This window comes from Echinops telfairi, unplaced genomic scaffold (assembly GCF_000313985.2).
Source record: "Echinops telfairi isolate 266 unplaced genomic scaffold, ASM31398v2 ScPeMD7_20;HRSCAF=75, whole genome shotgun sequence".
NCBI classification, from domain to species: Eukaryota; Metazoa; Chordata; class Mammalia; order Afrosoricida; family Tenrecidae; genus Echinops; species Echinops telfairi.
Window position 1 is genome coordinate 5,336,625 of NW_022103917.1, and position 20,777 is coordinate 5,357,401.

The 20,777-nt window shown below is 42.7% G+C and overlaps 1 protein-coding gene across 3 annotated transcripts in view; it reads left to right on the plus strand.

Annotated features, from left to right (window-relative positions):
- ATP11C (ATPase phospholipid transporting 11C) overlaps positions 1-20,777 on the plus strand; it is a 188,745-nt gene that overhangs the window by 159,340 nt on the left and 8,628 nt on the right. For all 3 annotated transcript variants that reach the window (XM_045288343.1, XM_045288344.1, XM_045288342.1), the window contains 6 exons: positions 5,150-5,209; positions 7,620-7,747; positions 10,129-10,264; positions 12,331-12,396; positions 14,362-14,465; positions 17,588-17,741. In XM_045288343.1, coding sequence (XP_045144278.1) covers positions 5,150-5,209; positions 7,620-7,747; positions 10,129-10,264; positions 12,331-12,396; positions 14,362-14,465; positions 17,588-17,741 — 648 coding nt within the window. The remainder of the gene's footprint in view (positions 1-5,149; positions 5,210-7,619; positions 7,748-10,128; positions 10,265-12,330; positions 12,397-14,361; positions 14,466-17,587; positions 17,742-20,777) is intronic.

Here is a 20,777-nt window from a genome sequence, read left to right on the forward strand (position 1 = left end):
AAAGAAAAGCTTGTAGTTAGTTCAAGGACTGTTTGTTGGCCTTTAGGAGTGTTTTCCAGTCTAGTCTGTTGGGACACCAAGCCCTGGCCCCAAAGTCCACCTTCAGCATTTCCTGGGGACCTCGCCACTCTGTTCGCTTGCTGTTCTGTTGCACCCCCTTAGTGTTTTGCCTCGGTGTGGTGGCATCAGATCGGGTGCAATTCCCACACTGTCTCCGGTGTTGTCCCCTGTAGGTCTTTGGGTCAGTGAGGGACATCATGTCTCATAATGGGGCCGGCCATATGGTCCTCTTTCTGTAGACTAGCTGCTCTGAGCGGAAACATCGTCCTCAAGGCCTGGTAGGCCAGGATGTCCTCCACTCTCTCCTCCTCCCCCTTCATCTGCTCCCGTGTGCTCCAATTAGATATGCCCCTCTCCCAGAGCTGCAGATTCAGTACCGTCCTCTGAAATAAATTCTTCTGGGGGGAGGGGCAGGTATCCATGTAGTTGGGATTGGGGCTGCCCCTCAGACCTCTCCAATGGTTCCCTACTCCACGCCGGCATGTTGCATTCACATCTTGGAGCACTGGGTTGAAGTCTAGTCCCTTTTTCCTTGTGGAGACATAAAACCTTGGTTGGGTTAGTCCCCTGTGCCCCCTCTACCCATTTCTTTTTTATTATTATTTTTTCCTTTCCCCACCTCCTTTTTAGTTGGATACCATATATATCCCTGGATTTCTAACCCTCATATTTTATGACTCTTTTCCCACCTAGTAAACTTCATCTATAGCCATAGTTGTACACTATGCAAAGCCTCCATTATTGGACACTGAGCTTGTTTCCCTGGTAATATCTCTTTTATCACCAAACAGTAGAACATATGCCTGGGTACAAATTGTTTTCTACCTAGGAATCTCTCTCACTGCCATTAAGTCAGTGCTGACTTATAGTGACCCCCTGTGGGTCTTTGAGACAGTAACTATTGACAGGAGTAGAACGCCCAGTCTTTCTCTCGCGGAGCTGCTCGTGGTTTTGAACTGCCAACCACGCGGCCCACAGCTTAACATGTAACCACTACTTCACCAGGGCTGCTCCTACCTAGGAATAGAATTGATCAAATTTCCTTATAGTCCTGTTTATAGATTAAGGGCCAGGTGTATGTGCCAGTTTTAAATGATTTGTGTTATTTATGCTGTTTGAGTTTCATACCCAAATTTCACAGGAGGAATTGCTCAGTGCATGCTTTTGTTTGTTAATTGTCTGATATCGACTCTTACTAAGTTTATTAATTTTCTTTTTTGCTGTATATAACTGAACCTAAATTCAAATATTTGTTAAGACCCTACCAGCCAGTATGTACTGGTAAATATTTCCATCTCCATTAACAATCTGAAGAAAATGGAGCTCAGAAAGTTGATGTGACTTGCCTTTCCTTATCTTCCCAGCCAGGACGTGACTAACAGAACTAACATGCCAGCACGGGTGTATTCACTTGTGGAGCCCAAGACTCTTTCTGCACCACTGCTAGGATCTTTCAGCCCTTGGCCATTTTCTCATTCATGTCCCCTAGTAGAAAAGCCCACGAAGATCCGCTATCCAGATCTGCCTTGCCATCTTACCCTACTTGAGAGGCTTGCTTTCTTTTCCTCCTTAGGTTTTGACCTGCAATTCAAGCATCTACCACCAGATGGAGGGGGTGTTCTGTTAAGGAAGACTAACAAAGACAAACATTTAAATGTTTACTGTTGACCAGGGGTTGGTAATTGGTTGTGCCTCAGTTCTCAATTTAGGGCAACCTGTTCTCAACCTGTGGATTACAACCCCTTTGGGGATCGAATGACCCTTTCACAGAGGTCGCCTAAAACCATCAGAAAACACGTATTTCCTATTGTCTTCGGAGCCAAGACACCGTTCCTCTTATCTGTCTCCAGGGGGGTCCGCCCACATGCAGATATGCCCACATAGGAGTACCCTGTGTGAAAACTGTTACTCATGCTACACCATGCTTCAAGACAAAATTTCTTTTATTTGTAATTAAAAATAAATATTTCACCGTATATAATGACATTTTTGTGAGGAATCACTATGCTTTAATTATGTTCAATTTATAACAATGAAAGTACATCCTGAATATCAGATATTTACATGACGATTCATAACAGTAGCAAAATGACAGTTATGAAATGGCAACGAAAATCATTTTATGGTTAGGGGTCGTCACAACATGAGGAACTGTTTTAAAAGGTCGCAGCATTAGGAAGGTTGAGAACCACTGATTTAGGGGATTACGTGTGTTAAATGATAATCTCTGCCTCTATTAGGGTCTGAATGTTCAAAACCATCTCGTTGACGTAGTAATTTTCCTGTTTTGTACTGTCTTTGGTCCCCAGATGATTTCTCACATTTCCAACCCTCCAGCAGAGCAAATTAAGTCTTCCTTTCCCTTTCTTTTTTTAATATGTTTCATTTTATATATTTGTTTGTTATTGAGAATTTTGTGAAAGTTTATAGATTAAATCAGTTTTCCATGCAACAGTTTGTGTGCATTTGGTTTCATGCCATGGATTGCAATCGCTATAAACAGCATCACTTCTCCCACTTCCTGCCTGTGGTTCCTCTTTGCATCCCTCCTTCCCTGACTCTTCTGGACTCCATTCTTGGGTACATGCCACCCTTTTATCTCATAGTCGATTGTTCTTAGATGAGTACACCTCCCTAGGGTGACTGTTCCATTGTTTTGTTTGCTCACTAAGGGTAAGTACAATTCCAGACCTTAAAGCTCACTGCCATCGAGTTCATGCAACTCATAGTGACCGTATAGGACAGGGTAGAACTGCCCCCTGTGAGTTTCCGAGACTGTAACTGTTTACAGGAGTAGAAAGCCCTGTCTTTCTTTCATGCAGCAGCTGCTGGTTTTGAACTACTGACCTTTTGGTTAGCAGCACAACATATAATCACTAGAACACCAGGGCTTCTCAAATGGTGGCTAGGGTTGTTTAATTTTATTATGGTAAAATAAACGGAACATAAAATGTGCCACTTTAACCATTTTCAAGTGTGTAGCCAGTATTATAATCATATTCACCATCACCGCTGTTTGCTTTCATAATATTTTCATCACCCCCAAACCGAAACTTAGTACCCCTTCAAACAGTTACTCCACCCATGAACTTTTGGATGTCCCCTCATTTGTTTGTACTCGGTGTGTTTTGTCCCTTTCTCTGTTGATAAACATTGGGTTGTTTCCACCTTGTGCCTATTGTGAATAGTGCTGCAGTGAACCTTGGTGTTATAAAAGTCTTTGTTGGAGTCCCTGCTTTGAATCCTTCTGAGCATAGGTCTCAGAGTAGAACTGCAGAGTCATAGAGTAGGTATATTTTTACATTTTTCAGGAACTATTCAATGGTTTTCCACAGCAACAGGGCATTTTCCTGAGCCATGGATAGATAGATGCCTGTTTTCTCCACATTCTCATCAGGACTGGCTATTATTCTCTATTTTTCTGGGAGTAGTCATCTTTATGGGTATGAAAAGATGGCACATCGGTGGAAGTTCTTCCTACCTCTCTCTCTCGATTCCATGCTCCTTGCATAAGTCAGCCAGGTTAATGTCTCAGAATTGGTTGACTTTTAAGGTGCCCAATTGTCTGGCCCTAACTTACCTCAAACACTGAAGCCAGAACTCAACAGAACTGTCTGGTTTTTCTGGGTTTTGCAAGTTTTCTGCCATTGGCAGAATGTAATCGTACCACTTTTCTGCCTTTTCTCTTCATGGGAAACATTTGAATTTACCTTCTCTGACAGGTTTCTTTCTCCCCCCCCCCCATCATTTTATTAGGGGCTTGTACAGCTCTTAGCACAATCCATCCATCCATCCATTGTGTCTGCACATTTGTATATACATGTTGCCATCATCATTTTTAAAACATTTTCTTTCTACTTAAGTCCTTGGTATCAGCTCCTCATTTTTCCCCTCCCTCCCCACCCTTCCTCCCTCACGAACCCTTGATAATTTATAATTTGTTATTATTTTTTCATGTCTTAAACTGACAGATGACAGGTTTCTAACTTAAACCATTTCTGACTTTACTGTCTGTTCAAAATACATACTGCTTTGCTTGATCTGCATATCCTGTTCATCTTTAAGACACAGTTCAAATAGTGTGAACTTCTTTATTTATTTATCAACAGGTATGTTTAGAGGGTCCTGTCATGTGTCAAGTACTGGTTTAGACTCCTAGGAGTCATCAAGGAGCAAGACAAAGACACTATTCTTTTTTTTAATCATTTTATTGGGGGCTCATACAACTCATCACAATCCATACATCCATCCATGTGTCAAGCACATTTGTACATTTGGTGCCATCATCATTCTCAAAACATTTGCATTGTACTTGAGCCCTTGGTATCAGCTCCTCATTTTTTCTCCTCCCTTCCCTCCGCCCCTCCCTCATGAACCCTTGATAATTTATAAATTTATTATTATTTTGTCATGCCTTATACTATCCTACATCTCCCTTCACCCACTTTTCTGTTGTCCGTCCCCCAGGAAGGGGGCTCTATGTAGATTCTTGTAATCGGTTCCCCCTTTCTACCCCACCTTCCCTCCACCCTCCTAGTATTGCCACTTTCACCACTGGTCCTGAATGGTTCATCTGTCCTGGATTCCCTGTGTTTCCAGTTCCTATCTGTACCAGTGTACATCCTCTGATCTAGCTGGACTTGTAAGGTAGAATTGGGATCATGATAGTGGGGATGAAGGAAGCATTTAAGAACTAGAGGAAAGTTGTGTGTTTCATCGTTGCTATACTGCACCCTGACTGGCAATGCCTATTTTCAGGGGAAAAAATTTCTCTGTGCCCCCTGGCAATTAAAACTTTTGGACTATGGCCTATAATCCAGGAGAGAGTTTGTTGTTAATTCCAACTCTTCACAGCCCTGTGAACAGCAGAACCAAACACTGCCTTGTCCTGTGCCCTCCTCACAATTGTTACATTTGCACTCCCTGTCAGAAAGCTTGGAAACCTTATATAGGTCACCATGAGTCTGAATCAACTCACAGGCAGTGGGTTTGGGGCTTTGGTAGACTATTTAGAATACAGTTTCTCACTTTGGTTTAGACCATCCATCGGGTAAAAATGTTAACTCTTTGTCCTAATTTTTTTTTCCAGAATCTTTGTTTCATTTTGCCACAGTTTTTATACCAGTTCTTCTGTGGATTCTCACAACAGGTTTGTTTCTTCATGAGTCATTTGTTATAATGTCTACATTTGCTGTTCATATCTTACTTATTAGATTGTAGATCCTTTTTTATTAGATTGTAGAGCAGTATGCCTGGCTTTTGACAATGGGAAATCCTTGTCCTTGCTTTAGAACTGTTCTAATGTAACTTCCTTTTTGAAAGTTATTTGGTCCAATTTGTCTTACTGGGATGACCATAAAGGGAGTATTTTTATGTTTTCTCTTTTTTATGGATGTATAGAATGGGTTCATAATCTTAAAATGTCATAGCTTAACATTTCACTAAACAAAATCCCTTCCAATTTCTGAACTTCATTCTGCAGAGTGGTGATTCCTAGATAGCCTTGGACTACGTGACACAACTAAATTATTGGTCGTCTATTACTTTCAAACTTATTATATGCAAATATGCTGTAGGTTGACTTGATCGCCTGAGTGGTAGCATGAACAGGTACATTACATCAGAACCAAGTTGATGGCACCTAACAGCAACAGTAACCATTGTTCCTAAAGATATTTCCATATTATATGGTCACATTCACTGGCTTCTCTTGCCTTTTGGATACTCAGCTTGTACTTTTTATCAGGTGGTTTTTAGTGTGCAGCAATTAAATAATAAGCCTCTTAAGAAAACGGAGTTCGTTCATTTATTTAGTTAGTTAGTTGGAATAGGCCATAAAACTCTGGGTGATTTTTCAAAGCTGAATTATAATATCACCACAGGTATTAGCGACTGAGTCACTAAAATTCAAAATCTAGTTTTATCTCATGATTTCACAAGGTAGGAGGTTCCCCCTCCCAATCTGTTAGCAACACTTTTAAGAGAATTTGTTCTTCTCACTGAGAAGTGGTTGCAATTTCCCTTAAAATTTGCTGTGCAGTCTCTTGACATCACTGCCATGTCATCAGCCCCAGGGTGCCAGTTAAGCTGATTATGGGATGAACTAATCATCTACCAGCTGAATACAATGCCACTAGCCTTCTTATATTCAAATTTAATGCTACCAGCTACAGAGACTTGTAAAAATTCTAGTGAATCTGAATTTTTAACTTGCAAAATGCTGTTGATGAATATATTGCCAATTCCTCACTTTATTGGATGAATGCAAGCATCAAAAGGTCAAATTTTCATAACTTGGTTGATTTATAGCAAAGTAATAAAAGAGAGGTTGGCTTGATTGCATTGAAATTTATTTTGTTTCCCAAGGAATCAGTTGCATTTGTTAACCTTTTAAAGGGTCCTTGTGCCTGCTTACCGAGCACATGTTGGTCTGAGGAAAGAAAGGACTTGTCTATATAAAGCCAGCTGAGATTCAAGGTTGATTTCGCTGAGAATGGGGCATGTGAGTAGAGATTTGGAGAAAGTGAGGGAGTAAACCATGAAACCAGTTAAAAGAAAGATGGTTTGGCACAAGTGACTGATGACAGGAGCATAGGCCTGACGTGGTTCCTGTCCAGTGAGCACGACCTTGTGACTGGTGTGCAATGAGTGAGGAGAGTGGTTAGAGTTGAGATAAGACGGGCACTGAGAAACCAGGCAGAGTGGGCCTGATAGTCACCCCACTGTGGGAACTTTTTTTTTTTTTACTTTGAGAGTAATGAGAATGCCTTTTGACAGTTTGAATAGTGACACAATATGACTTCTATTTTAACAGGACAGCTTGGCAGCTGTGTTGGAAATTGTGGTAGTCTGGGTCGACTAGAGAAACAAATCCAGAGACACCGGAGATTATGTAACTGCCACAAAAATGGATGAGGGTGGAAGCAGGGAGCCCTGCTCCTGTCCTGGAGGAGGCAGGCAGGGTGGGGTCAGTGGGGTTTCTGAGGAAGGAGCCAGTTTTGACAAGATGCTACAGAGCAAATAAAGGCTTTCTCATCGATTAGATGCACGGTGTGAAAGAGAGAAGAGTCAATGATGATTCCAGATGTGGGTCCTAAGTGGTCCAGAAGATTTCATTGCTAATTCCCAAGATGGAGAAGGAAGACTTTTAAGAGCAGCAAGTGTGGGTGGGAGCAGGTCTAGAGTTCTGCTTTTGACATGTTATGTTTGACATTTGTTTCATGACTCGGGTAAGTCGGAGTCCATTGGCTTTTGGATGTATGGGTTTAGGATAAGTTCAGGACAGATCTGGCTGGTAGTCAGGACTTGAAGATTGTCAGTGAATGAGGAGTACACGCTGAATAGAAAGGAGGGTGTGTTCATGGGATTCATCACACTGTGTTCATTTCGTTTCTATCATTACCAGGTAGCATGACTTCATTCAGAGTTTCATTGGCGGTCACAAAAAGCATGAAAGGAATGTTCTCACTTTAGCTCGAATTTTCCCTACGCAGAAATGTCTTCTCACAGAAGATTGTTACCTACATCTTTTTCCTTTCTTCTGTTGTTTGTCATCTCAGCCACTCTATGATGCTGCTTACCTTACCATGTACAATATCTGCTTCACCTCCTTACCCATCCTGGCCTACAGTCTCCTGGAACAGCACATCAACATCGACACGTTAACATCAGATCCCCGATTGTATATGTAAGTAGACAATAGCGTCAAACTGCCCTTCCACTTGCGAAGTTGGGGGTTTCTTTTCAGTTTTAGGTGGTAGAGATACAAAACTCCAGTCCCTAATTTTTAGCTTCGGGAACCAAACCATCCAGCAGGAAAACAACATAGCTGTGGGTGCTGTATCCAAATGCACGTGAAACATATAGTTTAAAATCATTCATTCCTGAGGTTTGAAACTACATTGGCATACTATCCAGATGGTCTTGAAGAATTGCTACAGTATTGTAACTGTAAAAGGCCAAAGTTCTTTAGTAGTTTAGATTATGGGCTCCTACCTATAAGGGCATTGCATTGGGTGAATCTGCTGCCTAAGACCTCTTGAGAGTGTTGAAAAGCAAAGATGCCACTCTGAGGACTAAGGTGGGCCTGACTTAAGCCATGGCATTTTTTGTCACCTTGTATGCATGGGAAAATTGGACCTTGAATAAGGAAGATGGAAGAAGAATTGATGCATGTGAATGATGGTGCTGGAGAGGAGTATTTGAAAGTACTTCTCATTACCAAAAGGACAAACCAGTCTGTCTTGGAAGAAGCAAGGCCAGAGTGCTCCTTAAAGGCAAGAAGGGAAAGATTTCATGTCCCGTAGCTGGACATGTTGTCAGGAGAGACCAGTCCCTAGAGAAGGACATCATGCTTGGTAAAGAGAAGGGGCAGTGACAAAGAGGAGAAGGCCATCAACGAGATGGATTGACACCGTAGCTTCCACAATGGGCTCAGGCATAGGAACAATTGTGAGGATGGTGCATGTTGTTCATAGGGTCGCCGGGTCAGAACCAACTCGATGGCACCTAACAACAACAACAATCTGTGAGGAGGAGAATCCGTAAGGGGTGCCATCCTCCTTTTGTGAACTGCCCAAAAGCAGAGTTCTTTGTTGGCCCCATTGAAAAGCACTGTCGCTGAAGAGAAGACTTAATTTTTCAAGATAGGGGAATGTACATTGTGATCATTTGGTGTTGATTGAAAATGGGTGCTTTTCTTTATGGATAGTGGAACTGAGCATGCAGCCCCAGTTGCCTAATCAAATTTCATTTGATTATGAATAAATTAAAGAACACAGCTAAGGACGAAGGTGTCCATCTACAGCAGATGACAAGCACTGCTAAATACTGGATAACAAGTGTACTTGAGAGGCAAGGGCAACTTGTTTGTATGAAACAAAAGTGTACCGGTTTGCAAGACTTAAGGATCTGTTAGAGTTATCAAGATTGGTAACATTTGTAAGCTTTTTATTGTAGAGAAGTTCAAGCACATACAGAAATAGAGGGGGCATCATTAATTGTTAAAAAAATAAACGCCCCTTGCGTTGCCGGAAACTCCATGTACTGCTGGGTGCAAATCATCACCTCCAAGAAAGAAGAGGCCGAGGTGGGCGAATCCCAATGTTGCAGCATGGAAAAGGGAGGGCCCGGGCTGATCCTCTGGGAATGCTCAAGGTCTGGTTTGGGAGAGCTGGTTTTATAGAGTTTACAACAAAGACACTGTGTTTATTTTATCAGCAACGATGCAGTCATGGTTCCCTATCATTTTGGAAAAAAATCGCTGCTGAGCCCTGCCCCAAGGTGGGGCAATGAATGTATGAGGCACTTGGAGAACTAGAAGGTTTGTTCCAGAAGGCGGGTCAGCAAACAGTAGCTAGGACCCTAATCTAACGCTGTGGGGGCGTCAGAGGAACCTGAGGACTTCTGATTTCCCTGTGCTCACCACTCCGCCTCCACCATGAGCAGGGCAGGGCAGGACTGGTCTTAGGACGTGCATGCCCTCCTCTGCTTAGGTCGAGACAATTCTCAAATATTTTATAAAATACTTATCAAACACAAGGTGAGGACTTAAAGATATGACAGTTCTCTCTCTACCGACAGACTAAATATTTTATATCATCAAGCAACTAAGCAAGGCTTACATGTTCCCAAATGTTTTTCTTTTCTTCTCTACAGTCTGTTTGATTCAGGATCCAAATAAGAACTATATATTGCAATTGGTTGTTATGCTTTTGAAAGATCAAATTGGGAGGCTCTTGTATTTGTTAGTGGGAGTGACAATCCCACTTATCTCCTATGGGTTTGACATCGCTGAAAATAGAGAATGCCGACCAAACTCCGAGGCCAGTTCCAGGCCAAAGCCCAGGGAAGCAGTTGGCAACAACTCTAGTTTTGCGGTCGGTGGCCTGAATTGTAACTTAGCAGCTCTTTGCCCATTCCCCAGCTCCAGTGCGTGAGTCGGGTGTTTCCACGGAGATGAATCTGTGACACAGCTCTCTGCACACACTTGACTTTAACATTTCATCTTTGGTGTAGCCGGTGGAGAGTCGTTCATCGGTGTTGTTTTTATTTCCCATCTCTCAATAGGAAAATTACTGGCAATGCCATGCTGCAGTTGGGCCCCTTCTTATATTGGACACTTCTGGCTGCCTTTGAAGGGACTGTGTTCTTCTTTGGGACTTATTTTCTTTTTCAGACTTCATCCCTTGAAGACGATGGAAAGGTAAAGAGAGCTCATCACTACATCTTACATGTTCAATAGCCTGAGCAGGACATTTTCCCTCTGTAGGCACGGGCTTGGCCACACATATATGAACAGCAGCGGTTGTCACTTTGCAAATGATGCGGTGTTGCATTTTCCCTACTTCTTTAGCACGATAGGCATGGGGAAATAAGAAGTAACTTCCCCAGGGCAGATGGCTCACTAGAGCACATATAGACCAAGCTGGAGGAAGCTGACCCTGACTGTCATTTTGACCTGAATCATTTTGCTTCAAACTCAGCAAAACTCTTCTGACACCCACGTCTGGCCCCACTCAGTCCAAATTCATTGTATTCCTCCCTGCTCAGAGTTGAAAGTGGTAGCTGCCACGTGTTTGGAGTGTTCCCCTAATACCTGAAGAGAAGAAATTCTCTTCTCACCCCCTTTCCTTCCATCTGGGAACAGAATCCCTTCAGAAAAGCTGTGCCCCTTAGACCAGTACCTTCCCAGCAGGCAGCCCCACCCGCACACACCTGCACCACGGTGATTCTGCCCTTGCTCTTTGCTGAGAAGGGAGCCCCAGGAGCCCAGTGGTTAAAGTGCTTGCCTTGGTAACTGAAAGGTCAGCAGTTCGAACCCACCAGCAGCTCCCCAGGAGAAAGATATGGCACCCTGCTTCTGTAAAGAGTACAGCCCTGGAACCTTTACGGGGCAGTTCCACTCACTGATGGGCGACAGGCGAGGCCTCCTCCCTCCGCCACATGGTGGGAAGTCAAACATACCGCTTGCATGTTGCTTTTCCTGTGCTCGTGTTGGCCGTTTCTGGGATGATTCTTCTATGGGCATTCATTTTTCCTCATCATAGCGTGAGGCAAAGCTAATGCTCAGAAATAATTTACTGAGTACAGTGGCTATACATGGAACCTAGACAGTAAACATTTCTTTCAGAAGTGAATTTAAATGACACTCTGAAATTGGGAACTACAGTCAAAGCCGCTCAAATTGCGAGAAAAAAGGAATCTGTTTAATGGCTCTCCGTGAAAATACCTCACCAAAGTGGAAACAGAATTGATCTTTTGTGACAAATGCTGTGGCACTGCACCTTTCCAGCGCACCACTTCCCGGTTCGTAAGGAGATGCCATGTCAGTTTTATGACTGTTCTTGTGATGGTCCCTTTTTTTAACTATATATATTTTTTAATTTAGCAACTGCATCTAGCTGGCCCCTGCTTGGAAAACCTTTGCTCCCAAGTAGACAGCAACTCTGTGCAGCCCTGTTGCCCAGCACATCCTTCAGGTGGTGTATGGGGAGTCTCAACCCAGCCTCTGCCCTGATCCCACCCGTTTTGAGTTCAGCAACTCCAAATTCATAAGGTTTTACTGTACACCTCACTATCCTTCTACATGTTTGTGAAAATTCCAGTAAATGTAACAACTGCTACCAGCAATTAAGCATAACACCCAAGTATGATTTGATCAAATCCATTTTTTGAAATTTTGCTTCTATTAACCTTAAGTTCTGTTTGTTTTGGTTTTTTTTAAAAAAAACTTTCACATTTCATTTTCTGTTTTGATGTTATGCATTCCAATCTTGACAGCGTTTGGTAAGCATATGTGCCAATCATCGCCATCATTTGCATTTGTACCTGGTATCTGCTTTGCATTGATGTGTACACGCTGACACCTCAAATTGAACCAGTCCCCGCTCCATCCTCACTCCCTGCCAAATTTGACTGGCGTTTTATAACAGAGTCCATTTCTCTGAAATGTTTCTATATTTGAAAACTGTAGTGCTTTATTATAGGGAAAGCCCATGAGACATGAGAGACTGACTTGCTGTTAGTGGACTCGTATTTCCCTGCCTTTGTCATACCTGTGAGTTCCTTGTTTGATGGGAGATGCTCTGTGATGACTTAGAGTCACAGTAAGATCCAGTAACAGTGTGGTCTAGTCTTCGTAAACATATATGTCCCTAAGCAAGTCATAGAAAAGCCATTTGGCACTGACAGGCAGAATTAAAACTGCCCTTTGATTTGTAAAGGAGGTTTATGTATTCGTGGTACATGTAATTGCTAAATGTCTTTCAGGTTTATGGAAACTGGACTTTTGGAACCATGGTCTTTACAGTCTTAGTCTTCACTGTAACTCTGAAGGTTAGATTTTTGCTAATATATTAATACCATTTTTGTAATATTATTTCTATTCAAATATGCTCCTTTTATCGCCTACTCTTTATTTTTAGTGCAAGCTGTTAATGAGACTTACTAAAATCCTTTTGCCTCGAGGGATTTGGGCATTAAAATATGATTTCTGATCCTTTTGATTTCAGTATATTACCTATCCTCCCTTTTGCATTACTTAAAAATATATATATGTAACAAAGAGGTAGTGCTGAAACCCTGGTGGGGACTGAGCATGATAGTAGGACAGGAGGAAAATCAAGGGAAATAGAGGAAAGAGCTGGGAGGCAAAGGACATTTATAGAGGTCTAGATAAAGACATGTACATATGCAAATATATCTGAGGATGGGGAAATAGATCTATGTGCCTATATTTATAGGTTTAGTATTAAGGTAACAGAAGGACATTGGGCCTCCGCTCAAGTACTCCCTCAATGCAAGAAAAATTGAGATAAAAGTAGTAGTTACCTCTCTTAAGAATTTCATGAGGAATTAGTGAGTACAAATAAAGCACTTAGAAGAGTGTTTGACACCAAGACCAGGCCCATTATAGTTCATCCTACATGCTATTTATTATGTTTCCGGGGATCCTAGTGATTTGAGGGGAAATCCCTCTGTATGTGTCAGCCCCCCGTCTTTGCTTATGATCCCAGGGCTAGAAGTGACCTTGCTAAAGCAGCTTCGCTTGGACCTCAAAGGACATCTGTCTCTTTTTGCATGAATATTACTGTAGCATTTTCCTTCCCAGCCAAATGGGAATTCAGGGCTGAGCTGCATGAACCATATTATCAGCATTCTGTTTAGGATGGAAGAAACTGTAACAGAGCTGAGGACCATGGTGTTGCCACAAGTAACAAAGCAGGGACACCTCCTCCGGCAAGACGGAATCGCACCGGATGAAATGCCCAGGCGACCCAGGAGTTTCAAGCAAGCACAGCAGACCGTGCTTTTGTTTTTCAAGCACATAAGATAGCCCGAGCCTCCAGCGTGAAAGCCAACAACAGGACCCAATTAGTCTTGGCAAAACGTAACAGGATTGAAATTCAGGGCACAAACATTTGATCCATTTAATGGGCCAGATAAGGGTTCTGCAATTGGGAAGGCACACTCTATAGACAGCCCATGATCTACTGCGCGAGGACTGCTATCTGTTGTGTTTGAACTATTAGGACTCTTTATGCAGGTTTTCAACCCTTCCTAGCTATCCCGTTCCTTTTCATGTGCCTGCCTCTGCTGGCTAGGCACTCTCCATGCCATCATCTCTCCAGCTGAGAATGCCAGCCTCTGGGATATTGCCCTTCTCTTGTTCCTTGCCCTCCCTCATAGAAGCATCTGCAGCCCCACACCTCCTAACCATGCTTTTAAAGAAATGTTTAATCATGAAACATTTTAATCAGGCAATGAAAATCACTGAACCGTTGTTAATCTTTAGAGAACCAGATGACAATTGTGAACCAACTCATTTTTCTCCGGAAACTTGTTATTTTTATACATGTTTACCTCCCCCTCCCCAACCATTTTATTAGGAGCTAATCCAGATATCATATCCTTCCGTAGTTCAGTCACATCGTGCAGTATTGTACAGTTGCTACCCACCATCAGTTTCCAAACATGGTCCCACACCTCCGGCACTGTGCCTTAGAATCCAAAGGCCACAGGGCTGTGTCTCCACCTTTGTCAGTGGCAGTCTAGTCAGTTCCTACTCCTGGCCACTGGGTGGGTTTGAACCACCAACCATCCAGCTTCTCTAGTGCTTCACTCTCGGTACCACCCAGAGGCCTTCTTTCCCATCGCAGCTCTCTTCTACCCTTAGTCCCTTCTCTGCATCCATGGCGCAAACTCTTGTCACCCCGTAGGCAACATGCTGCATGGATGATTTTCAGATAACATAATGTAATGTGTACCCATCGTGAATGCTCTTGTTTTGTATCTTTGCAGCTTGCCTTGGATACTCGGTTCTGGACGTGGATAAATCACTTTGTGATTTGGGGTTCCTTAGCCTTTTATGTATTTTTCTCATTCTTCTGGGGAGGAATTATTTGGTGAGTAGCTGTGCATGTGTAATGAATGTCCTATTACCCACTCTAGATAGGCAGACAACCAAATATGGACTATACTTTTAATGTCTCAATTATACGAGAGGGCAATTCTTTAATATTATTGAACCAGAGTTATTTCTAGCCAGTGACATTGCTCATTTTAGAGAAGTTTTGAAATATGAGCATATAGGCTACAGCAATTATTCACAGGGCCCATGTCTTTCCACTTGAAGGTACGTAATCACCCCTCTCAGCCTATGAACTTTCTACATAATAATTCACCTACAGAGAATTATCCATGTGGATCCTCTTTTCTGTGGGATGTAATTGTCATTCATGCCAGTCCTCGAGTATAGGCCATGCACCCTTTACTACGTAGGAGGTTATCCCTTAAAACACTTCTTGGGACTTTTGAGGGCAAAGGCAGGTTCTGTAGCCTCTCTTGAAAAGGATGGCAGCAGCAGGGAAGCATGACTAGAGCAAGCCAAAGAGGGACACTCCAAGATCCCGTGGCTTCTCTGTGGTTTGAACAAAGTCATATCATACATATAAACCATTTCGTCACCGAGATGTGTCTGTGTTCTGGAGCCAGCATGAGAAGAAGCACTCACTATTTTCAAAGAGCTTTTGTTTTCACTTGAGGATGTACCAGCTCTGAAAAGCGTAATTGCAGCATATGCGTTATTGGTACCTTTAGAGGTAATGATTGAGGGCAAACTAGCTGAACAGAGTTCCTATTTTAATAATATACCAGTGAATTAAAGTTGATTAACTGTAATTTGCAGTTGTAGGTCTTCCTAGAGTACTGTAAACTCTGTGTGTGAATCCAGGTAATCAGCATCTGAATTAATCAGGCAAAATTTCCACAAAACTTGACTGTTCCTAGGAAACTACAGCAGCTCTCTAGATCTTTCTTGAGCTGTCTTAATGTTCTCTAGTTTGCCGCTCTGGGTTTTACTATCCATTGTAATGGCTACACAGAACTCACCTACAAATTGCATGATTCCAGGGTTTATTAAAGAAGTCAACAAGTTGTATTGCCAGTGAGCAATAACTCAGGGTTGATTTACCAGGACATATTATGAAGTTCTGTCAAGTCTGCTAATAAATGCTTAAAGGGACATAACACTTTACTATAAGGCTCAACCCAGAAGCATTCAGATTAATCTCCCTGAATTAAGCACCCAGAGGCACCTTCAGTCCAAAGGTACTCAGCTCCACTTGCCTGGGACAGCAAGTCCAACTTCCACAATTCAGTGCCCAGAGGCCCCCCACTCCGGAACCAAGCCTCCTGCACAAGAGCACCCAGCTTTACTTGCTCCATGGGTTGGGAAGTCCGTCACTCCATCCCGTGCACTGGCTCCTGGTTCTCCTGCTGCTCCTCTGGTGGAATAGCTGCCACCTAGATCCAGGAGGTTCACTCTGAAGTGATCTTGGGTCGAGAGTACACACTCCACTCTTGGCTCTTGCTGGTAATGAGATCTCACCTCCTGCTTCTCAAGAGAGCTCAGGTAATCCTGTTCAAAATTCACAGGTGAATCCTGTCAGTATCTTCCCCCCACCGAACCAGACCCAAGGCAGGAATAGGTATTTTGGTGGGAGTTGGAGATTTGGGCTGTAAGAGCCACATTCAATAGTTCCCTGCCCCTCCGCTTTGTACAGACTCTTCCTTATTGAGTAAAGCAAAGCCTATAAGTGATTTGGATTGTCCTGCCTGAGGGTCATAGCTGCTTTTATCCATAAGGGTACTTATTAAAAAGGAAAAATTGATAGCAAATCAGCTTTTTAGGTTTTGTTGCCTTCATGTCTGTCCTTGTGTAGAGCCAACTGAGTTGAGCTATTATTGAATATGAACTTGATTAGTACAAAGCAACCAGTCAAATGTGACTAGAAAAGATGGGCAAGTTCAGCTGAATGCTTGTTCACCAGGGCATGTTCTACCCAGCAACAACTTCTCAGGTGGGCAATTGAGAGTGGTGATTTCTGAGTACAAAACACAGCCCAGGAATAATAACTTGTGTTGTTTACTGTTCCCCTGAAATGTTCCATAGATGTCATTTAGGAAAAAAAAAACTATCTGTGTGCACACGCGCGCGCGCGCACACACACACACAGAGAGAGAGACAGAGAGATGTGGAGACTAATCAAATCAAAGAGTATTGTGGGTACCAAAGACTTTGGAACTAGCTGTCACGTTTCTACTAGACCCTTGTTATGACTCAGTTAACTGCGTAAAAAATTAGGGTCCTTTTAAGAGCTAGTCTAATGCTAAGGTTCTGCAGGTGTTTTTTAGCCCAGACCTCTAAGTGTGTCCAGTGAACATTAATTTATGACTGAGAAGCCAGTTTATCTTCAGTGAACACAGGTGAGGCCTGTGTCATAGGCGAAGGCAATCTGTGAGGTCTGAGGTGCATCTGTCCCTCTACTAACCACTTCCACTTCGGCCACCTTAACGTTAGCCGGAGACGTTGGCTGAGTTTCTCAATAGCCTTCACTGGATGACTTGGAATGAGATCTGCCATTGAAGGAAACATCCTCCTTGATTTGGGAGAGACAAGGCTTAATGTCCAATTACCAATATTCTGCACATGCGAGAACCCAATATATATTTGTGGACGGGAATGCTAGATTCCTACCATGTGAGGGAGGATAAACTCTACAGTTATTTCTATATTTACATACATTTGGGGGAGGTATTAAAATGTGTGTGAAGTTTCTGAATATAGAGCACAAAACCATCCTCATATTAATAAAACAGCTGGGGAAGTAAAATGCTTATTAGCATAGAAATTAACCATCATTTCTCTTGACTCTCTTTGAGGCTGAGCACTTTGATGCAAATAAACATTCTCCAGTTGGCGCCTCTAGAGTTGATTGCCTGATTGTTTTCTAGTCATATGCATTTTATGATCTTTTGGTTTCCCTTTGATTAGCATTCCTTTTCTTTCCAAACATTTGGTAAATGAAATTTGTCTACTACATTAGGGACGGTCTAGAGAAAATTATTTTTATTAACGTACATAATCAAGATTCTGGTTAAATACAAAGGACAGTTTCAATTACATTTCTGTTTCATATGATGGAAAGTGATTGGTTTTCTATTATCTATTTTCTTCACACTCCAGGCCTTTTCTCAAGCAGCAGAGAATGTACTTTGTATTTGCTCAAATGCTGTCTTCTGTGTCCACGTGGTTGGCCATAGTTTTTCTAATATTTATCAGCCTTTTCCCTGAGATTCTCCTGATGGTATTAAGGAATGTAAGAAGAAGAGGTGCCAAGGTAAGAACGGAGCTTGTAGTATCATCTGATTTTTTGAAGTGGCTTCGGTATCTGCCGTGAACTGAAAGCTTTATCTACAGAGCTGTGTCAGTTACAGAATATTAAACCCCTCCTTGCAGGTTCACCACTTAATTTCCACTTCTGCATAAAAAGTATAGTAAAAACTTCGTTATCCAATGCAGGTGGTAAGTAGATTCTGTCACAGTGTTCTGTGTGACCATTAGTGATCCATATGAAGTATCTCTTATGCTCCATATGGAAATTTCAAAGAAAAAAATCGTTTTCATTTTATTTTTAATTTAGCCTAGAATTTCCACACCAGGAATTTCCACACCAACATTTCAGCTTTAACCTCAGAAATACCCTTGCGGGTTGTTTGCAACTCCACCACCCCACCCCTCTCTGTCGATAATCCCAATTTCTTTCAAAAGTCTTCCCTCCTTTAATTATAGTGCTGCTTAATCTCTGTGTTGCTTCTAGCCCTGTGTGTCCAGCAATATTATTTGAACCAGAGAGTTCCCTGGATGTCATTTCTACATCCTTTCCCTCCTGAACATACTTGTTTTTAAGAACTAAATAGTAATTGGGGTTCTTTTTGTGTGCCCAGTGTTTGTTTTGCTGCTTAAATCATAAGTTTCTTGTGGCTGTGAGAAATTACTCTCCTCCCGCAGCCCTCCCTGTTCTTGGCCCTGCCTTCTCCGATACGTTCTGAACATTTCTAAAAAGCCTTTAGAGTCAAAGCGGTAGATTAACCGGGAAAATAAAAGCATCTGACAGAGTTTGACCCACAAGTCCATGAAATCTATTCCTACCCGAACCAGCTCCTTTTGCCAGACAAAACCCTGCTTCTGTCATAGTCCTACCGACGAGATCCTGTGTCCCTTCCTAGGCACCATTTTTCAGAAATCATTTGAGCTCTGTCTACCTTACCGCTTTATGGTACATTTGTGGTCCATCCAATGTATGGACCAAGTTAGTCACCAAACTGGGTTGCCTGGCTTTGTTGGTGGTGTTTTGTTTTGTTTCCATTTTGAATTGTTAGAAGCCCATGAATGATGTCCTGCAGTCATGTGAACCTAAAATGAGTATAATGGGAAAGCATTTAATGGTTGGATGTGTAAAATCTTTACCTTACATGTCAGTCCCAGTCAAAAGCAATAGAATTGTTGGTGGCCAACCCATGAATAGTAAGAGCATTGGAATTGTCCACACCGCCCTGCCTCCTGCATGCCTTCTGGGAATGGAACAGGACTAAACATCCCTCACCTGGCTATCAAAGCCAAACATACAAAACCTGGCCTTAGTCTTGGCCTGAATCCTTCTGGTAAACCTCACTTTAACCTACCTCCAGCTTGGCCAGCCTTTAATCTCAAATTGGCATTCAATGCCTGATTCGACCTTATTAACAGTTGAATGAAGAAATCCAAGCTGATTGGACAGGTTCCCCTCAGAATAACTCAAGTAGCAATTTGAATGAAAACAGCCAAGGTAGGTGGAGAACTAGCTGGTGCTTTTGTATATTAATTGGGCTGGGGGAAGGTCTCCTAATTCCTCTCCCATTCTTAATAGGGGGTTTTCTTACTTGAGGGTAATAGAGCTCATCATACTCAGATGGGTCACACTCAGCTTCATGCTCTAAAGATGATAACAAAAATGTGATAATCCTGAACCTCCAAGCATGACATTGTTTTCAAAACATAGTCACTGGCTGGAGGCAACTTTTGTATGGGAGGATGCTACATGGCAACCTCAGTGGAACCCTCCGAACATGTCCCCCTCCGTGCAAACAGCCATGGGCTGCCAGTGAAAGCATGGAGGTCTAGAGTGGCAGCTCATTTTAGTTAGCTGCGGCAAATTGTGCCAGAGGTTCCGCATGACGTTCGCGTGCTGTGGGTGATGTCTGTGGTAGGAGGAATTGCAGTGTCTGGGCTGCAGCTTGGCATGCTGATGTCCCAGAACACCAGGAGACTTTTTCATGGTCACCATCATTCATTGAATCATTCATTCATTAACTCCTACCTCCGTGGAACCCGTAAATGTTTACTGAACCACCTACTGATGAACATCTCTCTTTACATCCGATGTCTGAAAGGCCAAATGGTTTTTTCAGATGCTGTGGGATTCTGAGAGTTAGAGATGAGTAAGAAAACATTGCAGGCACTCAACCACTCAGCCTCCTTTGCCCTCCCACCACCACTGTGAGAAAATGCAAAGGTGTTGTAGGTCCTGGTAATGCATAAAGGCCACATGAAACACAGCAGCCATGACTCTTCTGTTGTTGAATCTGTTACATGAGGGGAGCTTCAAAACGCTTGTGGAAAAATGGAATGAAAAGATAATGGATTTTTCCCATGACTTCTTTGAAGGTCCCCTCATCTAAGACATTATTTGGCCACATCCAAGAGACAAAGGCCAACCCTAAGAAAAAGGAAAAAGAGTATCTTCTAAAAAACAAACTTAACGGCAGTGGTGCTGATTCTTACCTTTAGGCCAGCATTGCCCTTGGGGTTTCCAAGGCTGTAAATCTTTATGAGAGCAGAAAGTCTCATCTTTTTCCAGAGGAGCAGCTAGTAGGTTCAAACTGCTGACCTTGTGTTAGCAGCCCAATGTGTAAGCCGCTATGGCACCAGAGCTCCAAGAGTATCTTACTTTCCCCAAACGGACTTGCCTTGATGCTCAGTGACCAGCAGCCTCACATCCTGGGTGACTTCCTGCACTGTTCAGTACCATTTGCTAAGGCATTGGTCTCACTGGACCCGCCTCACCTCATAGTTGGTAGGCTCGCTAATGGGGGACAGTCTAGGTTCCTAACTACACGTGGCTCCCTGACTTCAGCTTTTGGAACCAGTCTACACACAGCCAGCAATGCATTTTCAGATAGGCCACAGCGCTGTCCCAGCTGCTTTGAGAAAGGAATGGAGTTGTTGCCTTTAGCTCTTATAGACAGTGGATTCCCACTCCATTTAGTGCACAACGTATGAGGGTCTACTATGAGCTCCTGTATTAATCCAATTGGCCCTGAGCTCATTCCAACTC